This window comes from Heteronotia binoei, chromosome 4 (assembly GCF_032191835.1).
Source record: "Heteronotia binoei isolate CCM8104 ecotype False Entrance Well chromosome 4, APGP_CSIRO_Hbin_v1, whole genome shotgun sequence".
NCBI lineage: Eukaryota > Metazoa > Chordata > Lepidosauria > Squamata > Gekkonidae > Heteronotia > Heteronotia binoei.
Window position 1 is genome coordinate 94,121,557 of NC_083226.1, and position 18,051 is coordinate 94,139,607.

Genomic DNA, 18,051 nt, shown 5'->3' on the forward strand with positions numbered 1-18,051 from the left:
GCTATTGGAGCTTGGGTCTGCATACTTCTGATTGCAAATGGACCAGGCCTGAAGCCCACCACAAAATGTCCCTGTAAGCTAAATGGTCAGTCTGTTCCTGACCTGACGTTTAGTTGGCTGTTTTGCCAGGACTGAAGTGGTCTTTGAGTGCAAAGATAAAACTATTATTGCTCCTCAGTGTTTCCACTATAATAGACTGACAAGTTTCTGAGATTTAAGCTCAAGTGAACTCCTGTATGTTACCTTAACTGGTTGTGAGGGTCATAACACTTTAAAAAACTCATATATCCTTTAAAACTGATACTAAACATACCAACTCTGGGTCTTTGTATTCTGCCTTGAGCTGCTATGGTCACTGAGAAAGGCTGGACACAAATAGTTTAATAAATAAAATTGAGCTCCTGCATTGAGCAGCAGTTCTTATGGTATCATAGGAAAACAGCTGCACCTTTACTCAGCATGTATATGCTTACCAGATCAGCAGAGTATCCGAGAAATCTATTGAGTGATCCAGAAGGCTCAGACTGAACAAGCTCAGTCAGAAATAAAAAAGGTTAAAGCTAACAGAAGATGAAGGTAACTTCAGAATATCATTTTACTTTCTGTTTCTGAACTAAGGTGAGGTTGGCAATGCAAAATATAGTATAATAATAATAATAATAATAATAATAATAACTTTTATTTCTATCCCGCCCTCCCCGCCTAGGCGGCTCAGGGCGGCTAACAACAACTTACACATTAACATAAATATTCACCCAATTGTACACTAAAAGCTCATGGGCTGGAGTCACTGGGAACCTCTTACTGGTAATCTGCTGTATTTAAAGTAACCATTGACAGATGACCTTTCCCAACATAATTCTACACTGTTACCACAGTTACTGCACATCCACAATTTAAGGAAAACTGTGGTATTTTGGTTGCTGACTCTTCATGGTGACCTAAGCCTGTATAATAAAAAAGTATAATTACTTAGATGTTTGAGAAAGCTTTTGCTCGCTATAAATTACAAATTATTTCAATGAACTCACAAACCACAGTTCTGGAATAAAATTTGTAAGCACATTTACAATCATAATAACTATGTTGAAACTTTCTGCAATTCAAGTGAATAGAATTCTGATGAAAATAAAATCTTCCCAGGGAGAGGGGTTCCCCTCCCAGACAAGATTTTTCCTCATCTTGTAAAAGAGAATTTAGATGAGATGCATATAAAAGATTGAATGTGCACAATGCTTCCATGAAATATCTTTTTTCCTTTTGGGGGAAAAAAACCGCTTTTAGATAACTTTTTGTGGTTGGCTTGGTTGTGAATGATTATTATGATGATCAAGGCCAAAGCCAATGAGCTGCCCAGTTGGGACACTGCAGGCTTAGTACTTTTTGCCAGATATCTACAGAGGCCTCCTGAGTTCCATCACATTCTAGTGCTCATTGTTTTCTTCGTTAGCATGTATTTAACATTACTGTAACAGAGGTTTTATAAGCTTTTGTTACATTGCCTTTTTATGTTTGTTTTATCTCTTGCAAGAAATCTGGGAAACCTTCTCAAAGCAGAAAGGTGAGATGCACTTTTTTATATAAATAAATGACTAGAATTATACAGTCAAGTAATATAACCCAGACAGATAAGCATGCCAGACTCTACAGATAGGAGTGAACTTTGTCCACAAAACTCACGAGGAACAACTGAGAACCAAATATTTTCAACACTTCCAGACTATATACTCTAACTCTACTCTACTCCACTCTACCAGGGATAGGCATAATCTCCATTCCAATGACATCCTCAAATTACTGCTTCATTTTTCCATGCAAGTCAAAGGCTGCCATTTTCAGCAACCTCTAGGATCCTAGCAATATGCAGGGCTTTCTCTGTCCTCCCTGTCATGATAGTTTTACTTGTAAATGATAGAGATGATTCCCATGGAACTAAGCTGTAATCGGACAGCTAATACAAATAGGATTCTCCTGCCCATTCATTTCTAAAAGGCCAGACTTTTGCAGTTGTCTCAAGTGCAGTTGTTACAAAAAACATCATATATTGGCTCCTACAGACATCTGAGATGGACAGGTTTCTTACCTGTAACTGATGATCTTCGAGTGGTCATCTGTGCAGTCACACATATGGGTTTATCCGCCAGGATCGGGCCCACCTCGGAGAATTCAAAGCAATCCTTAAGCGTTAATTTTGGTGCGTCTTTCCCCTCGTCCCGGGGAGGAGGCATCGTCTGCTCATGCCCAGACGAGGGGGAGGCGCCCAACCCACTCAGTTTCTTCCTGCCGCCGTAGAGGTGTAGTAAGTGACTTGCTATGAACATCCAGCAGCGGGGAAGGATGGGTGGGTATGTGTGACTGCACAGATGACCACTCGAAGATCATCAGTTACAGGTAAGAAACCTGTCCATCTTCTTCGTGGTCTCTGTGCAGTCCCACATATGGGTGACTGGCAAGCTATTTGTCAGGAGGCGGGTGCTGGATCTGTAAGTGAGAAGCACTGTTAGTTATTCAAGAGAATAAATTTTGTACTCACAATGTAGACGGCGGAAGGCGTCAGTCGAAGATTGATTGCAGCACAGCCTGTCCGAAGGACGTGTCACGCCGGGCACGAACGTCTAGAGCGTAGTGCGAGACGAATGTGGATGGGGACGACCAAACCGCAGCAGTGCAGATGTCCTCCATTGGAATGCCCTTGCAGAAGGCTGTTGACGTTGCGACGGCTCTGGTGGAGTGAGCTCGCAAGTGTTCAGGTATGGGCTGTTTTGCTAGTTCATAGCATAGCACAATAGTGGCTACAATCCACTTTCAGAATCTCTGCGTTGAGATTTTTGCACCCTGATTGTGGGTTGCATAAGTTACAAAGAGTCTAGTGTCCTTTCGGAATTGCCGAGTCCTTTCTATGTAGAAAGCCAGAGCTCTGCGTACATCTAAGTTATGCAGGGTTTGTTGTCCCGCATCTGTGGGGTGTTGGAAGAAAGCCGGTAAGATGGAGGGCTTTCCCAGGTGAAAAGGTGAGACCACCTTAGGTAGGAACGCAGGGTCAGGGCGTAGTACTACCTTATTGTGGTGGAAAATTGTGTATGGAGGATCTGCTCTGAAGGTGCAGATGTCACTGGCCCTTCTGCCCGTAGTAAGAGCTACTAGTAGGGCTGTTTTCCAGGTCAGAAGGTGCAGAGGGATGGAAGCCATGGGTTCGAAGGGTGGCTTCATTAACTGACTCAGCACTAGTGATAAGCTCCAAGCAGGCTGAATGTTGCGGATTGGAGGGTGGAGGTGAAGGATCCCCTTCAAGAAGGCCTTGGTGGCATAGTGAGAGAATACAGTGGAGCCTTCGATACGTGGGTGGAACGCGGAGATGGCCGCTAGATGGACCTTCAGAGAGGAGTAGGAGAGTCCAGCATTGGAGAGGGTTAAAGTGTAAGTCAGAATTTGGTTGATTGTGGCTGAATCAGGTTTGAATCTATGTTGACTTGCGTAAACGTTTCCATTTGAAGGAATATGATTTTCTAGTGGCAGGTTTCTTGGAATTAAGCAGGATATGTCGGACCTCCGGTGGGAAGGTCATGAACTGATTCTCCATGCTGTAAGGCGAAGGAGGGTAGGGTTGTGGTGTAGGACTTTGCCTTCCTGCTGGGAGAGTAGGTCCTGGGCTTGAGGGAGACGGAGAAATGTGCCGTTCGATAGCAGAAGGAGAGTGGTGAACCAGGGTTGGCGGGGCCACCAGGGGGCCACTAGGATGCAGTTGGTGTTGTCTGTCATAATTTTCTGCAGTACTCTCGTGATGAGTGGTATTGGCGGGAATAGGTAGTGCAGTGGTCTGTTCCATGTTTGTAGGAAGGCATCCCCTGCCGACAGTGGAGACGAAGGGCCGCGCACGTAGAAGCGGGGGCATTGTGCATTGTCTGGGGATGCAAATGCATCTATCTCCGGGGTACCAAACCTCTGGAACAGAGGCTGAAGAGAACGACTGTTGATGGTCCACTTGTGGTCGTTGATAGAGCGTCGACTCAGAGCGTCCGTCTGAATGTTCTGGACTCTGGGTAGATGCACTGCAGATAGGAAGATGCCATGGGCAATGTTCCAGTGCCAGAGGGCTAGGGCTCGTTTGCACAATCTGGTGGAGGCCGTGCCTCCCTGTCGATTTATGTAGAAGACAGTGGCTATATTGTCTGAGGTGACCTGGACATGCCTGTTGTGAAGAGACGGAAGGAAAGATCTCAACGCCCTGTGAACTGCTAGTAATTCGAGGCAATTGATGTGGAGAGACCTTTCATAATCTGTCCACTGGCCTTGTACTGTGAGTTTTCCCAAGTGGGCTCCCCATCCCCACTTGGAAGCATCGGTGGTGACCATCACAGAGGGAGGAGTCTGAGTAAATAACATTCCCTTCAGGAGGTGATGGTCTACCGTCCACCATTTCAACGAAGGGATGATATGAGCTGGGACGGTCAGTACAGTCAGTTGGTGTTGAGGACAAAATGTCCGCACAAACCACAGCTGTAGAGGGCGCATGTGGAGTTTGGCAAACAGAAGGACGGAGGTGGTGGCCGCCATGAGTCCTAGCATCCTCTGAAAGGTAAGAGCTGTTTGAGAGTGGTGCATAATTTTCTCTTTGGCCAGAGATTTGATATGTTGTACTCTGTCTGCTGGCAGATAGGCTTTGCATGCGACTGTCGATAGGTATGCTTCTATGAATTGTATGGACTGAGTAGGGGTCAGATTGGATTTTGTAGTGTTGACCTGAAGGCCTAGGGTAGTCAAGAGGGAGAGGGTAGCCGAGACATCGATCTGGAGCTGTTCTTTGGATTGGGCGACGACTAGCCAGTCGTCTATGTACGGGTAGATTGAAATTTGTTGTTGTCTCAGAATTGCTACTACCACCGCCATGCACTTTGTGAATACTCTTGGTGCAGTTGAGAGGCCAAAGGGAAGAGTGTGGAATTGTTAGTGCTGATTTCCTATGGCGAATCTGAGGAACCTTCTGTGATGGTGGTTGATGGTGAGGTGAAAGTAGGCATCCTGTAGATCTATTGATGCCATCCAGGCTTGCTCTGGAATCAGTGGTAAGATGGACTGAAGAGTGACCATACGGAACTTTTTGTGACGAATATGGAGACTGAGTTTCCTGAGATCCAGTATAGGGCGTAGCCCACCGTCTCTCTTCGGCACCAGGAAGTAGCGGGAGTAAAATCCTGTGTGATGATATTGAGGTAGAACTGGTTCTATAGCTCCCTTGTCCAGCAAGGTTGCCACTTCTAGAAGCAGAGGAGGGGAAGGAGGGGTAGCTATGAACCTGTGGTGTCTTGGAGTCGAACTGAACTCTATGGTGTATCCGTTTTGTATGATTGTCAGAACCCAAGAGTCTGAAGTTATGGACTCCCTGTTGTGGTAGAACAGCTGCAGTCTGATGTTTGGGCGATGTTGGGGCTGTTGGAGAGGAGTAAGGGAGTCAAAGAGACTGTTTATTGGTCGGTGTTGCCTTCTTTGCGGCTTGAGGGCGTGCCCTCTGTTGAAAAGGTTGTTTTGTCTGGGGAGGCTTACGCCTCCAAGGTTCGGTTTGATCTGGAGCGCTTATAGTAGTTTGGCTTTCAGGTTTTTTGTGGCATGGCTAGTGACTGTGGTTGGGTGACTCCCAGCTTCTTAGCCCTTTTTCTGCTGTCATCTACGTTAGTCAGGATATCATCCGTTGTGGCATTGAAAAGGCCCTGCCCATCAAAGGGCAAGTCCTCAATTTTAAACTTAATGTCCGGCTGTAAAGATGAGGACCTGAGCCACGCGTGCCTGTGTAGGGCAATTGCAGATGCTAGGGTTCTAGAGGAGCACTGAGCTGCATGATGCGCCGTGTTTATTTGTTGCTTGCTGACTCTTGCAAGTTCTTGTAGAGCATGAGAAGCTTGCTTTTGTGCAGTCTCGGGTAGAGCCGTAACTAAGGAATTTAGTTGGGTAGTCAGATTATATGCATATGCCGAGAAGTATGCCATGTAGTTATGAATTTTAGTGGTGGCAGTGGTGAGAGAATAGATTTTTCTCCCGATGGTGTCAAGCTTCTTGCCCTCTCTTTCAGGAGGAACAGGATGTCTGGTTTGTTTTGATTTGGACGAAGAATGAACTATCATCGATTTGGGCGCAGGATGATTGAAGAGGAACTTCGATTCAGGGGCATGGACTTTGTAGAGTGATTCGACCCTCTTAGATGTTGCTGGTACGGAGGCTGGTTTGTCCCAGGCTTCTTTTAGTGTTTCCAGGTGGACTGGAAGCATAGGAAAGGATGAGCCAACAGGGAGATCTGCATGCACCAGGTCGTAGACCACGTCTGAGACTCTAGGCACATAGGTTGTAAGCTTCACGTTGAGGGAGTTCGCCATATTAGATAGTAAGTCTAGGTAAGACTTAGGTCGCTCAGATGGAGAGAGGTCAGACGGTTTAGCAATGTCTGATGCTGGAGAGTGAAGCCCTGATGCTAAGGAGTGGGACGATATAGATTGTTCTGCCTCCAAGTCCTCAAGGGTATCAACGTCTGGAGTCTTGATAGTTTGTTCTGGCCGCGGGTGTTGTATGCGCGGTGCAGCGGGTTCGACGGCAGTAGAAGCAACTGGTGACAGTGGTTTCGGTTCTGTGTCATAAAGATTAGCATGTTCACGGTACCAAGGACGGTCATCGTGGTAAGAATGCTCTCGACGTGGAGAGGCGTCTCTATAGCGTGAACGAGTGTCTTCATGAGAACGATCTCGGTAGTAGGCCATTTCTCGGTGTTGAGAGTCTTCACAGGACCGAGAGTGCTCACGGGCACGACGTCTGTAGAAGCCGGGAGAGGGTGATCAGCGGTATCTTTGGTACCTACGAGGAGACGGTGACCTCGACCTCGATGGAGTGTAGTAGTAGTAGTAGCGGTCTCTGTGACCGCTTCTGGATCTTTTCTCTCGAAGGCGCAGAGGAGGCTCTCTCAGAGTCAATGATGCTCTGGTCAGTGAAGGAGCCGTTATTGTCTGCTGAAGGGTGGAGACTTCCCGAAAGGAGTGTGCGTCTAAGATATTGAGGCGCTGGTTCTTCGTCGAACCCGGGGACTCAGTACTTAGGATCTGATTGGGAAGGGACTTGTGCACTGAAGGCAATCTAGAACTGATGCGGACGATTTCAAGAGGCGTAATGGCAGGAGTCGAGGTCGATTTCGAAGCCGGAGTAGTTTGAATCAAGGTCGTAACAGCCGTAGTCGGGTGAGATGTCGGAGGTCGAGTCGCCGAGTTCGGTTCCGGAAGTTTGTGGCTAGTCTTGGACTTTTTAGGAGACTTCCGATCCGAGGGGTCTCTCGAGGTCGACTCGGTACGGTGCCGCTTCTTAGATTCGTCAGACTTCTTTAGGTGTTTCCCGGACTTCGGCTTACTGGGAACCTGAGCCACGGAAGCCGCCGGTTGAGACGCTCCCTTTTGAGTTAGGGAGGACGGAGAGGTCTGTGAACCCGATGCGTGCGACATTACTGGGCGCAGGGATGACTCTAGCAAATGGCTTTTGAGTCTTGCCGCGCGGTTTTTCTTTGCCTGTTTGCTGAACTGGCTGCAATGCACGCAGGAGTCTGTGCGGTGAGCCTCGCCAAGGCGAAAAAGGCAGAGTGAATGTCCGTCAGTGGACGGGATTTTCGCGGCACAGCGAATGCACGAAGGTGCACAGCGAATGCACGAATGCACAAATATATATATAACGATACCAGTTGGAGAATGAAGAGGAGCGAAGGACGTGAAGAGACGAGGAAGGAGGTGAGAAATCTGAGGGATTGAAATGAAAGCGGGGAGATCAGCGAGGTAGGTGTTTTCCGGACGGCGGTAAAGAAGAAACTGAGTGGGTTGGGTGCCTCCCCCTCGTCTGGGCATGCGCAGACGATGCCTCCTCCCCGGGACGAGGGGAAAGGCGCGCCAAAATTAACACTTAAGGATTGCTTTGAATTCTCCGAGGTGGGCCCGATCCTGGCGGATAAACCCATATGTGGGACTGCACAGAGACCACGAAGAAGATCCATTTGTTTCCCATTCCCATTGTATAGTAACTATTAAAGTTTCTGTGCTCATCTGAATACACCCAGAGTAACAATACCCCTGGTTAGGACAAAAAGCACAGTGCTTTTTACAGATAAGACAAATATGTTCTCACTTTAATGCACTACATGCTATGTAATAAGCTAATCCACGTGAAGCAAATATTTCACTGGCAATGGATGGATAACATAATTGCAAACATTTGCTTGGCATTGAAATTCATAAAAATGAACCTGTCCTCCTAAAATGAAAAGAAAAAAGTACTTGGCAATCAAAGCATACTGTAGGCTGCTCAAAGAAAACTCGCAAATTTTAACTGGGCACTAAGAATGTTAATTGTTTTGCTGCTATCAAGCTGTAGCCAATTAGAAAACAAATAATGAGCAGGACTTTTGGACTGCAGCCACACTCTTGACATCAATGCCAAAATATTAATTCTTCTTTTAAAAAACAGTTATGGTGAAAATGAGCTCTGGCTGATTAAAACTTCTGTATGCTTTTTATACATGTTACATTTTGTTCCCTGAATACTGAAATGAGATCTAAGCTACACATTCATTACAAGGTTTAGGCAAGCCAACTTCTTTTCTGTGGCTGAATGTGATTCACTAGAGATACAAGAGAGGGAACATATGGCAACTATCAGGACAAACTGATTTGCCCTAGGACAAATGCAGCAAACCATGATGTGTGCAGTAGCCTCAAGTAACAGAAGATTATGATTAGAATGTCTCAGAACTGTCATTCCAACACAGTCTCATCATTGTAAAAATCTGAATATAATTTTAGCTGTATTGTTTTCTAGTCCTGTCACTGACTGATGCCTTGCCAGACAATTAGTGCCAAAATGTTCAATACATTGTCCACAAATATATTTACAACCTAAAGACCAAAATATAACATAAGGTGCATTCAACACAATGTTACAGATTCTCTTTCAACTTATTTTTAAAGATTTTGAGCTCAATTCTACAACTCCTTCTGCTAAATGAAGAGTCCTGCTCCAGTGGCAGAAGTCCTGCTCCAATGAAGAAAACATGCTTTCTAAGTCCTTATCATTCTATCAAATGATAAAAGTAACAGGCATAGAAATGTTTACAATATTTTGGCAGTAGTACCTACAGACTTTATAACACATGCCAAATCTTTCTCTACAAATTCCTCTTTCTAAATCAACTTTAAACGGTCTGCTTTCATCTGTGTCAATGTATTCAGGATGAACTACAGTTCCAGCAGAGGAATTACATCCTGACTTGAGCGTAAGTACTTGCAAGTAAGTGCTATAGATTAACAGGGCTGCCAGACCCTAGTGGTTATCCCTTGAAAATATGAGCTAACTTCCAAGGAAGTGGCTTTACCACAAAGTTTCCAGCAATTCCTAGGGAGGCATGACATCACTTCCGGGTTTTCTCAAAGTGACATCATGCAATTGACACTAGCCATCTCCTAGCACATATCCTTCTAGTCTCTGGCTGGTTGACAGGAGTAATTCTATTGAATAATTTAAAAATTACTTCCATGTATAGGTTCTAAATGGATTGCAGACCTACAGTTACAAAGATAAAGCTAAAGAAATATACAACAAAAGCATCCTAAAAATGGGAAGATAGTTAACTTATATGAAGCCATTACTGTGCAGCTGAATTACAAAATTTCAGTTGCAATCAATATTTTCTTTTTGCATCTCATGCAAGATAAATCCCATCAAGAGGGTAATTTAGATATGGCCTTAATTATCAAGTTTCTAACTGAAGACTAAAAAATAATAATAATTGTAAAAAAATAAATATGAGAATTTATAGCAGGGGTGTCAAACATGCGGCCCGGGGCCAAATCAGGCCCCCAAAGGGCTCCTATTAGGCCCCCAAGCAACTGGCTCTTGTCTGCTTCTTTCTCCCTCTCTCTTGTGTCCTTCGGCATCTCAACTTGCTTTGCGAGGCTTGCTCAATCGCACAGAAGCTACAGAGTAAAACCTCAATTTTTTCCATTGGTTGAGGCTCCCTCCAGGTCCCCTGGCGGGGGAGGGAAAGAGCCAGAGCTTCCTTTGCCCAGTTCCCTGGATCTCATGGGAGAAATACAAAGAAAGCACCTTTAAGACCAACAAGTGCTAACGTTTTAAGCATGTTTTGTTTAATGTTTTTTTTTTAAAAAATCTTTAGCCATGTTTGCCTGTGTCCTTTAAAAAGTTTATATCTCTGCTAAAAAGGTAAAGGTTGTCCCCTGTGCAAGCACCAGTCGTTTCCGACTCTGGAGTGACGTTGCTTTCACAACATTTTTACGGCAGACTTTTTTATGGGGTGGTTTGCCATTGCCTTCCCCAGTCATCTACACTTTCCCTCCCAGGAAGCTGAGTACTCATTTTACCGACCTCAGAAGGATGGAAGGCTGAGTCAACCTCAAGCCAGCTACCTGAACCCAGCTTCTGCCAGGATCAAACTCAGGTTGTGAACAGAGAGTATGACTGCAGTAGTGCAGCTTTACCACTAATAGATACACATATGGCCTGGCCCATGAAGGCCTAGCTTGACCCAACAAGGTCTCATTTATGTCAGATCTGGCCTTTATAACAACTGAGTTTGACACCCCTGATTTATGGCATTAAAATCAGCAACATTTTACTTTTCTCCAAGTATCCAGTAAAAAGCCCTAATTTCCTACTTTGGAAAATAATGTTCATGTAATTTTTTTAAAAAAGGGTCTGACATTAAATTAGGAAATGGAACCAAAGCTAAAAACCAGAGTGAGGCAGGCATAGGGTACACTGTACCTTCTGACTGTAAATGGAGTTTGACTTGGCCTGCTCATGAGAGGAAATTTAATTTCCATTCTCATCTGGTGTTTGACTCTTATTCAAGAGACTGTGTGTTGCCAAACTGAACTCAAATGCATTTTTGGATTTATGAGCACTAGTGATTTTTATGCAGTTTGTGCTGGAGGCATTAAACTAGCACAGTTATGGATATTAGAAAAAACCTGTAACAGGGGACTATGTATCCTTTTTAAAAAAAAAGACATTAAAATTCATTTTCTTCTACAGTTGTCATCAATCATTTCATAAGTTTGAGCTGTGAACAATTATAAGAAATACACACAAAGGGGGTTAATAAAAAAAGTAAAAGGAAAGCCAACATTTTCACCCTACATCAGCACATACCATGCATAGTTATGCAAGACAGTCTTCAATCAGCATGCTAGTGGAAAAAGTGATGAAGCTGGAGTATGGCCCCTGGGAAGCGCAATTTATTAATCAGTTGAAAAGCCATGCAACAAGCTTCTCACATGCATAGTGTATTACACAAAGCTATTAAAATTAAGAAGTTATGGCTTAACAGCAAAAGCCCTGAAAAACCCATATGCCACAATTTAGAACCTTTAATAGGCATTTGGAATTACAGGTATGCACTAGGGAATGTTCTGCATACACAACAGGCATTCTTCTCCTACCAAAAAAAAAATGTTGGAAACCTCCTGAATTATATCTACATGCTGGACAGGTGACAGAAACAAAAAATGAGTGCCTGGCTCTCATTCACAATTGTGAAATGTTATGGCACACATTTTTGGAGTGAATTTAACATTTGACAAACAAAGCAGGCAAAATGGCAAACAGTTTATAAGACTAAGCAGTTGTTCCATGCAATGGTGAAAATGGGCAGAAACTGATAATTAATGAATGCCTGCAAAACATTCTGGAAATGGAAATGGAAAAATGAAGTAACTCAAATTCATCATTGATTGTAGTACTCACGCAAAAAAAATTAACTCCCCCCCCTTAATGTTCCATTTTCATCACAGCAATAAGGGATGCTCTTTGAATTTAGTCCAACTGTTCAGCTGTCCCACATGAGGTATGCAAAATGGTAATACAATATTTCTATTCTCTTTGGTATACCTTGTTATAGCCAATTGGTTATGGATTTAGATTTCTGTGCAATGCAAATGTTCGAAGTGATTTGACTCAGCAGAAAACCTTCAACAGGTGGGTGCCCATATTTAAAAAGTAGTTCAGCTAAACACTATAAGAATACTATAGTGTTATGCCTGGACCCCTCCTCCCTCGAAAGACTAGTCTGGTACCTTGGAAAATGTGACGGCAGGAAGCCTTCTTTCTCAGCATCTCATGGGGTCACTCCTCTAGACTTTTACTTGGTCTGCAAATAGAATCAAGATAGGTCCTACAATCACATAGAATTTGTGTCATCAAACACCGGCCAGAGGCTTGTCTGGGAAAAGTGATCCTAAAGGTGCAAAGGCCTGACTTTTGGCAGATCTCTTCCCTTTTTTAAATCTATCAGTGCCAAAGATTAATTTCTAGATAAGGCAGTACAACTAACCCATTTTTCCTGCCTTGCCTGACTTTCCCTTACCTGGGTTCATTACATGAGCCTACAGTCAGAACCATTTTAATCCCATAACACCCCTTTGTAACAGTTCTCTTGCTATGTCTATTAGAGGCCACAATAGACATTTTCACATGAATGTTACATTGTATCTGCAGCCACTGGGAACAATCACATCACAGCTCAAAGCTATATCCATATGCACTCTGGTTCTTGGGCTCTCTTGTTGTGAGTGACTGTGTATTACCCGGACATTCACTAAATTATACGCCCAGCACAAAATTGAGTACAACATCTTCTTTGAGTGGAATGCTGGTTTGTTCTGCTCACCTTTCTCCTCGAATCTCTGTTCTGGAATAGGTAAATACAGCCCTGTGTAAAATAAGTTCCCTTCTTGTCTCTATACAGCTACCAGCTTTATTTTCTGAACTTGTATGAGAGTTTATAGAGTGCTTTTTCAATTAATAAGTTTGATTTTATTTTTTTAATTTTCATTAATAAAAACAATTTTATTAATTAAGGCCTGATTGATTTGAGAGTTTTACTGAGGGAAAAATCCTTGTAAACATAGGTTTGCATCCTGCTTGTTGCCCCCTCTTGCTTTTTTGGGTCTCCTAGCTAATTCCCCCAACAAACTCAGGAGACCCTCACAACCACTTAGGGTAACAATAGGACATATCAGTTTTAGGGACAAATATTCAGTGTTTAACTGCTAAAAAAACAAAGTGAACTGTACTCTGTTATTCTGCTATGTCTTAGTTTAAATTTCCATTTATTTGAATCACAGCATCTTAAATTCTCATTGAATCATGGAATTAACATGTATCATTCACTTATAAGTATCAAATTTGATCCCTGGGTCTCAGACACAACTTGCTCCATTCTTATTTCTCCCCTTTCACCTTATGGACCTGTTGCACAAATGTTTGCCAGTCTATCCTTATTTAATCTGTCCCCAGTCTTTTCCTGCACTTGTTTTAGCCATTGATGAAAGAGGGAGGAGGGGATCTGAAGCTATACCAGGGATAATGAGATCTAGATGGACAAAAGCCACATGGGACACTAGCTAGTGTGAAGAGGGGAATTTGAACAGATCAAACAGAAAACATGAGCAACATCCAACTAACCATGTCCATGCTTTCTGTTTTCACTGGCAGCCAACATCTTCATCATGGGAAAGAGGGTTCATTCTTTATTATTCTTGCTTCAGTATCTCTCATTCTTCATACCTTTCAACAGGGCTTTTTTGTTTTAAAAAAAGCCCAGCAGGAACTCATTTGCATATTAGGCCACACACCCTGACACCAAGCTAGCCCGAACTGAGTTCCTGTGTGTTCCTGCTAAAAAAAAAAGCCCTGCCTTTCAATATGTTCTCCAAGTTCTGCACCTGTCTCTTTCCCATTATATCAGCTTTTGTGAAACTTGCCCCTACAGTGTACATTCTGGACTGACAGCAGTATATACTTTAAAGCCATTTTGGGTAGGCTGATGTAAATCACTCCATTTGGCAGCTTCTCATGCGGATTAGATCACTGCATGCTTGGATAGCATTGCCAGGTCCTTATTTTGCACTGGTGGAGGTGGGGTGAGAGGGAAGTTTCCAGGAACAGGAGGGCAGGGCGGCAGGGCAACAGGACCACGTGCGATGTCCCTGATGTGATGTCACATGGAAGTGACATCATCATGCTGGGGACATTTCACAGCAACACTCTGGTTTTTGAGCAAACTTTATGGTAAAACTAAGTTCAAATCATAAGAGTTTTGCCCCAAAAAACAGAGGGTTGCCACATGATGTCCCTGGAGTGAAGAAGATATTGGATTTATATCCCGCCCTCCACTCCAAGGAGTCTCAGAGCAGCTCACAATCTCCTTTACCTTCCTCCCCCACAACAGACACCCTGTGAGGTGGGTGGGGCTGGAGAGGGCTCTCACAGCAGCTGCCCTTTCAAGGACAACCTCTGCTAGAGATATGGCTGACCCAAGGCCATTCCAGCAGGTGCAAGTGGAGGAGTGGGGAATCAAACCCGGTTCTCCCAGATAAGAGTCCACACATTTAACCACTACACCAAACTGGCTTAACCACTACACCAAACTGATGATGTCACTTTCACATGATGTTATCACATCAAGGATATTGCGTGGGGTCATTGCTGTTGGGGCAGGGCTTCCCCTCACCAGCCAGCTGGCCAATGGCAGGCAGAAGGAGGGATGGTGGCTCAGTGGTAGAGCATCTGCTTGGTAAGCGGAAGGTCCCAGGTTCAATCCCCGGCATCTCCAACTAAAAAGGGTCCAGGCAAATAGGCATGAAAAACCGCAGCTTGAGACCTTGGAGAGCCGCTGCCAGTCTGAGCAGACAATACTGACTTTGATGGACCAAGGGTCTGATTCAGTATAAGGCAACTTTATATGTTCAGAAGCTTGTGAAATCAGGAGATCCCCTGCTCCCATCTGGGAACTGGAAACTTTATGCTTGAACCAACTTTCTCTTTGCTAGCACAAATGTTCAGAAAGAAAGAGAAGAGAACGGCAATCTACTCCATAGGAAAAGCTTATCACATAACAACAATGCCACATTTAGCAGAAGAGATTAGAGTGTAATTCAGATTCCTGAATGATTTTGGAAAAAGTATTGGCAACTGTATAGATGCTGTTTTGAATTCCTCCCTTAAGTTGCTGATTCAGCCCTTCTTTTGTAAACAGTATCTCATAGGTCTGCCACCCTAATTGCATTCTTAAAGTGTAATGCACAAGATATTATTTTACAAATGGGGTGGCACAAGGACTAGAGAGGCACATCTCATTTTCCCTTCCCCTACTATTCCCTCTTTTCTTTTTCTGAAAGCCTCATAGCATCTCTGTCTTTCCTCTCCTACCAGTCAACTACCCCACTGTGTTCAGCATTCCCTGCCTCTGGCAGCTTTTACCTCGGAAAACTCTGGCTGAGTTGTGTGGTGCCAATCACTAGAGAAGGCCCAGTTATGGGGTATCAGTCAGGTTGGCCAGACCCAGTTGTATGGTAGAGAACCTGTTAAAACTCGCAGGAGGCATCACGTTTCCCCCTGCATTCTTCTTTCGCTCCCCATATCCTCACCTTTCTCTGCTTCCATCTCTCCTTTCCCCCTTCCAAGAAGGATGAAAGTTCTGGGCAGGCAGGTAGCCAGAGGAACTTTGTAGATTTGCTCAGATTGTGAATAATGTTTGAACAGCAGCAGGCAAGCAGGGGAGTGCAGATTAGGGTTGCCAGGTCCGATTCAAGAAATATCTGAGGACTTTGGGGATGGAGCCAGGAGACTTTGGGGATGGAGAAAGGAGTAAGGTTGTGATAAGCTCAATTGAATACTGAAAGGCATTCTGGTCATGACATTTAAGGGGACCACAAGGACAGAATGAGTAGGCACATTGATGAACACAAGTTATTGAGGAAGACTCAGCATGGGTTCTGTAAGAGAAGATCCTGCCTCACTAACCTGTTATAGTTATTTGAGGGTGTGAACAAAGATGTGGACAAAGGGGACCTAATAGATGTTGTTTACCTTGACTTCCAGAAAGCTTTTGATAAAGTTCCTCATCAAAGGCTCCTTAGAAAGCTTGAGAGTCATGGAGTAAAAGGACAGGTCCTCTTGTGGATAAAAAACTGACTAATTAATAGGAAGCAGAGAGTGAGTATAAATGGGCAGTCTTCGCAGTGGAGGATGGTAAGCAGTGGGGTGCTGCAGGGCTCAGTACTGGGTCCCATGCTCTTTAACTTGTTCATTAATGATTTGGTGTTGGGAGTAAGCAGTGAAGTGGCCAAGTTTGCACATGACACTAAATTGTTCAGGGTGGTAAGAACCAGAGAGGATTGTGAGGCACTCCAAAGGGATCTGTTGAGGCTGGGTGAGTGGGCGTCAACGTGGCAGATGAGGTTCAATGTGGCCAAGTGCAAAGTAATGCACATTGGGGCCAAGAATCCTAGCTACAAATACAAGTTGATGGGTTGTGAACTGGCAGAAACTGACCAAGAGTTGTGGTAGATAACTCACTGAAAATGTCAAGACAGTGAACAATTGCAATAAAAAAGGCCAATGCCATGCTGGGAATTATTAGGAAGGGAATTGAAAACAAATCAGCCAGTATCATAATGCCCCTGTATAAATTGATGGTGCGCTTTCTGTGTACAATTCTGTGTACAATTCTGGTCACCGCACCTCAAAAAGGATATTATAGCATTGGAAAAAGTCCAGAAAAAGGCAACTAGAATGATTAAAGGTTTGGAGCACTTTCCCTATGAAGAAAGGTTAAAACGCTTGGGGCTCTTTAGCTTAGAGAAACGTTGACTGCGGGTTGACATGATAGAGGTTTACAAAATTATGCATGGGATGGAGAAAGTAGAGAAAAGTACTTTTCTCCCTTTCTCACAATACAAGAACTCGTGGGCATTCAATGAAATTGCTGAGCAGTCAGCTGAGCAGTCAGGTTAAAATGGATAAAAGGAAGTACTTCTTCACCCAAAGGGTGATTAACATGTGGAATTCACTGCCACAGGAAGTGGTGGAGGCTACAAGCATAGCCAGCTTCAAGAGGCGATTGGATAAAAATATGGAGCAGAGGTCCATCAGTGGCTATTAGCCACAGTATATTTGGCCACTGTGTGACACAGAGTTTTGGACTGGATGGGCCATTAGCCAGATCCAACATGGCTTCTCTTATGTTCACACTCCTTTAAAATGCTTTCCATTTGGAGATCATGAAGGAAAGGGGCACCTTCTTTTGGAGCTCATTAGAATTGGACTCCCTGGTCCAATCTTTTTGAAACTTGGAGGGTGTTTTGAGGAGAGGCACCAGATGTTATGCTGAAAATTTAGTACCTCTACATCAAAAAACAGCCCACCAGAGCCCCTGATATCCATGGATTGATTCTCCATTATACCCTATGGGAATTGGGTGTCCATAGGATGTAATGGTGTGTCCAGCAGGTGGACATTTCCCACCCCCCAGCTTTTGGATAACCCTGAAGTCGGGGAGGGCCTCCAAACCATGGGATTCCCCTGTCCCCAACTGGGGATTGGCAACTTTAGTGCAGCCCAGAGCCTGTCTTCCCTCTCCCATTAAGTAATACTGTGCTCTCTCTACATCTATATTAGGAAAATGTTATCTGACTTGTAAAAATGACACCAACAATGGAAAGGGCTGCAATAACAAAAGAAACCTGAACAAAATAAATGTTTTTGTTTTGTTGTTGTTATAGGTTGTTCAGATAGGGAATCTCCTTGGTTTCAATATTAATTATGATAATTATAAAACCACCCATTTTTGTAATTATTATAATAAACAAAAGAACACATCTAGTCTTTTTCTTTCATTTTTCTTGCATACAAGCTTTAGTACAGCAAGAAATTTTATGTGAATCCAACCCAATATCTTTTCATATCTATTTTTATAGAACACAATTTTTCCATTTTAGAAAGTAACTGAATAGGAGTAGTTCCTCCTTCAAATTCAGTATGGAATCAGAACTATGAGAGGCTTTAAGTACAATGCGGCTGACATGACCTATGCAGTTAGCAGAGCACAAAACGTACTCATTGTGATTCCCATCTTTTATGCAGGGAAAGTTTCACCTCAAAGTTCAAGCTGTTTGCAGGGCATATAGAATTATATATATCTGGTTCTTGAAAAAGTTCCACCAGATGTCTTTATGTTGT

At 43.7% G+C, this 18,051-nt stretch overlaps 1 protein-coding gene across 2 annotated transcripts in view; it reads right to left on the reverse strand.

Annotated features, from left to right (window-relative positions):
• SNCAIP (synuclein alpha interacting protein) overlaps positions 1-18,051 on the reverse strand; it is a 108,714-nt gene that overhangs the window by 11,184 nt on the left and 79,479 nt on the right. The window contains exon 10 of one of the 2 annotated variants that reach the window (XM_060235546.1): positions 11,176-11,253. The exons of the other annotated variant lie outside the window; for it this stretch is intronic. Within the exon in view, the coding sequence (XP_060091529.1) occupies positions 11,191-11,253 (63 nt within the window). The 3' untranslated portion in view covers positions 11,176-11,190. Of the gene's footprint in view, positions 1-11,175; positions 11,254-18,051 lie in introns of those variants that run through there. 2 annotated transcript variants of the gene reach the window in all.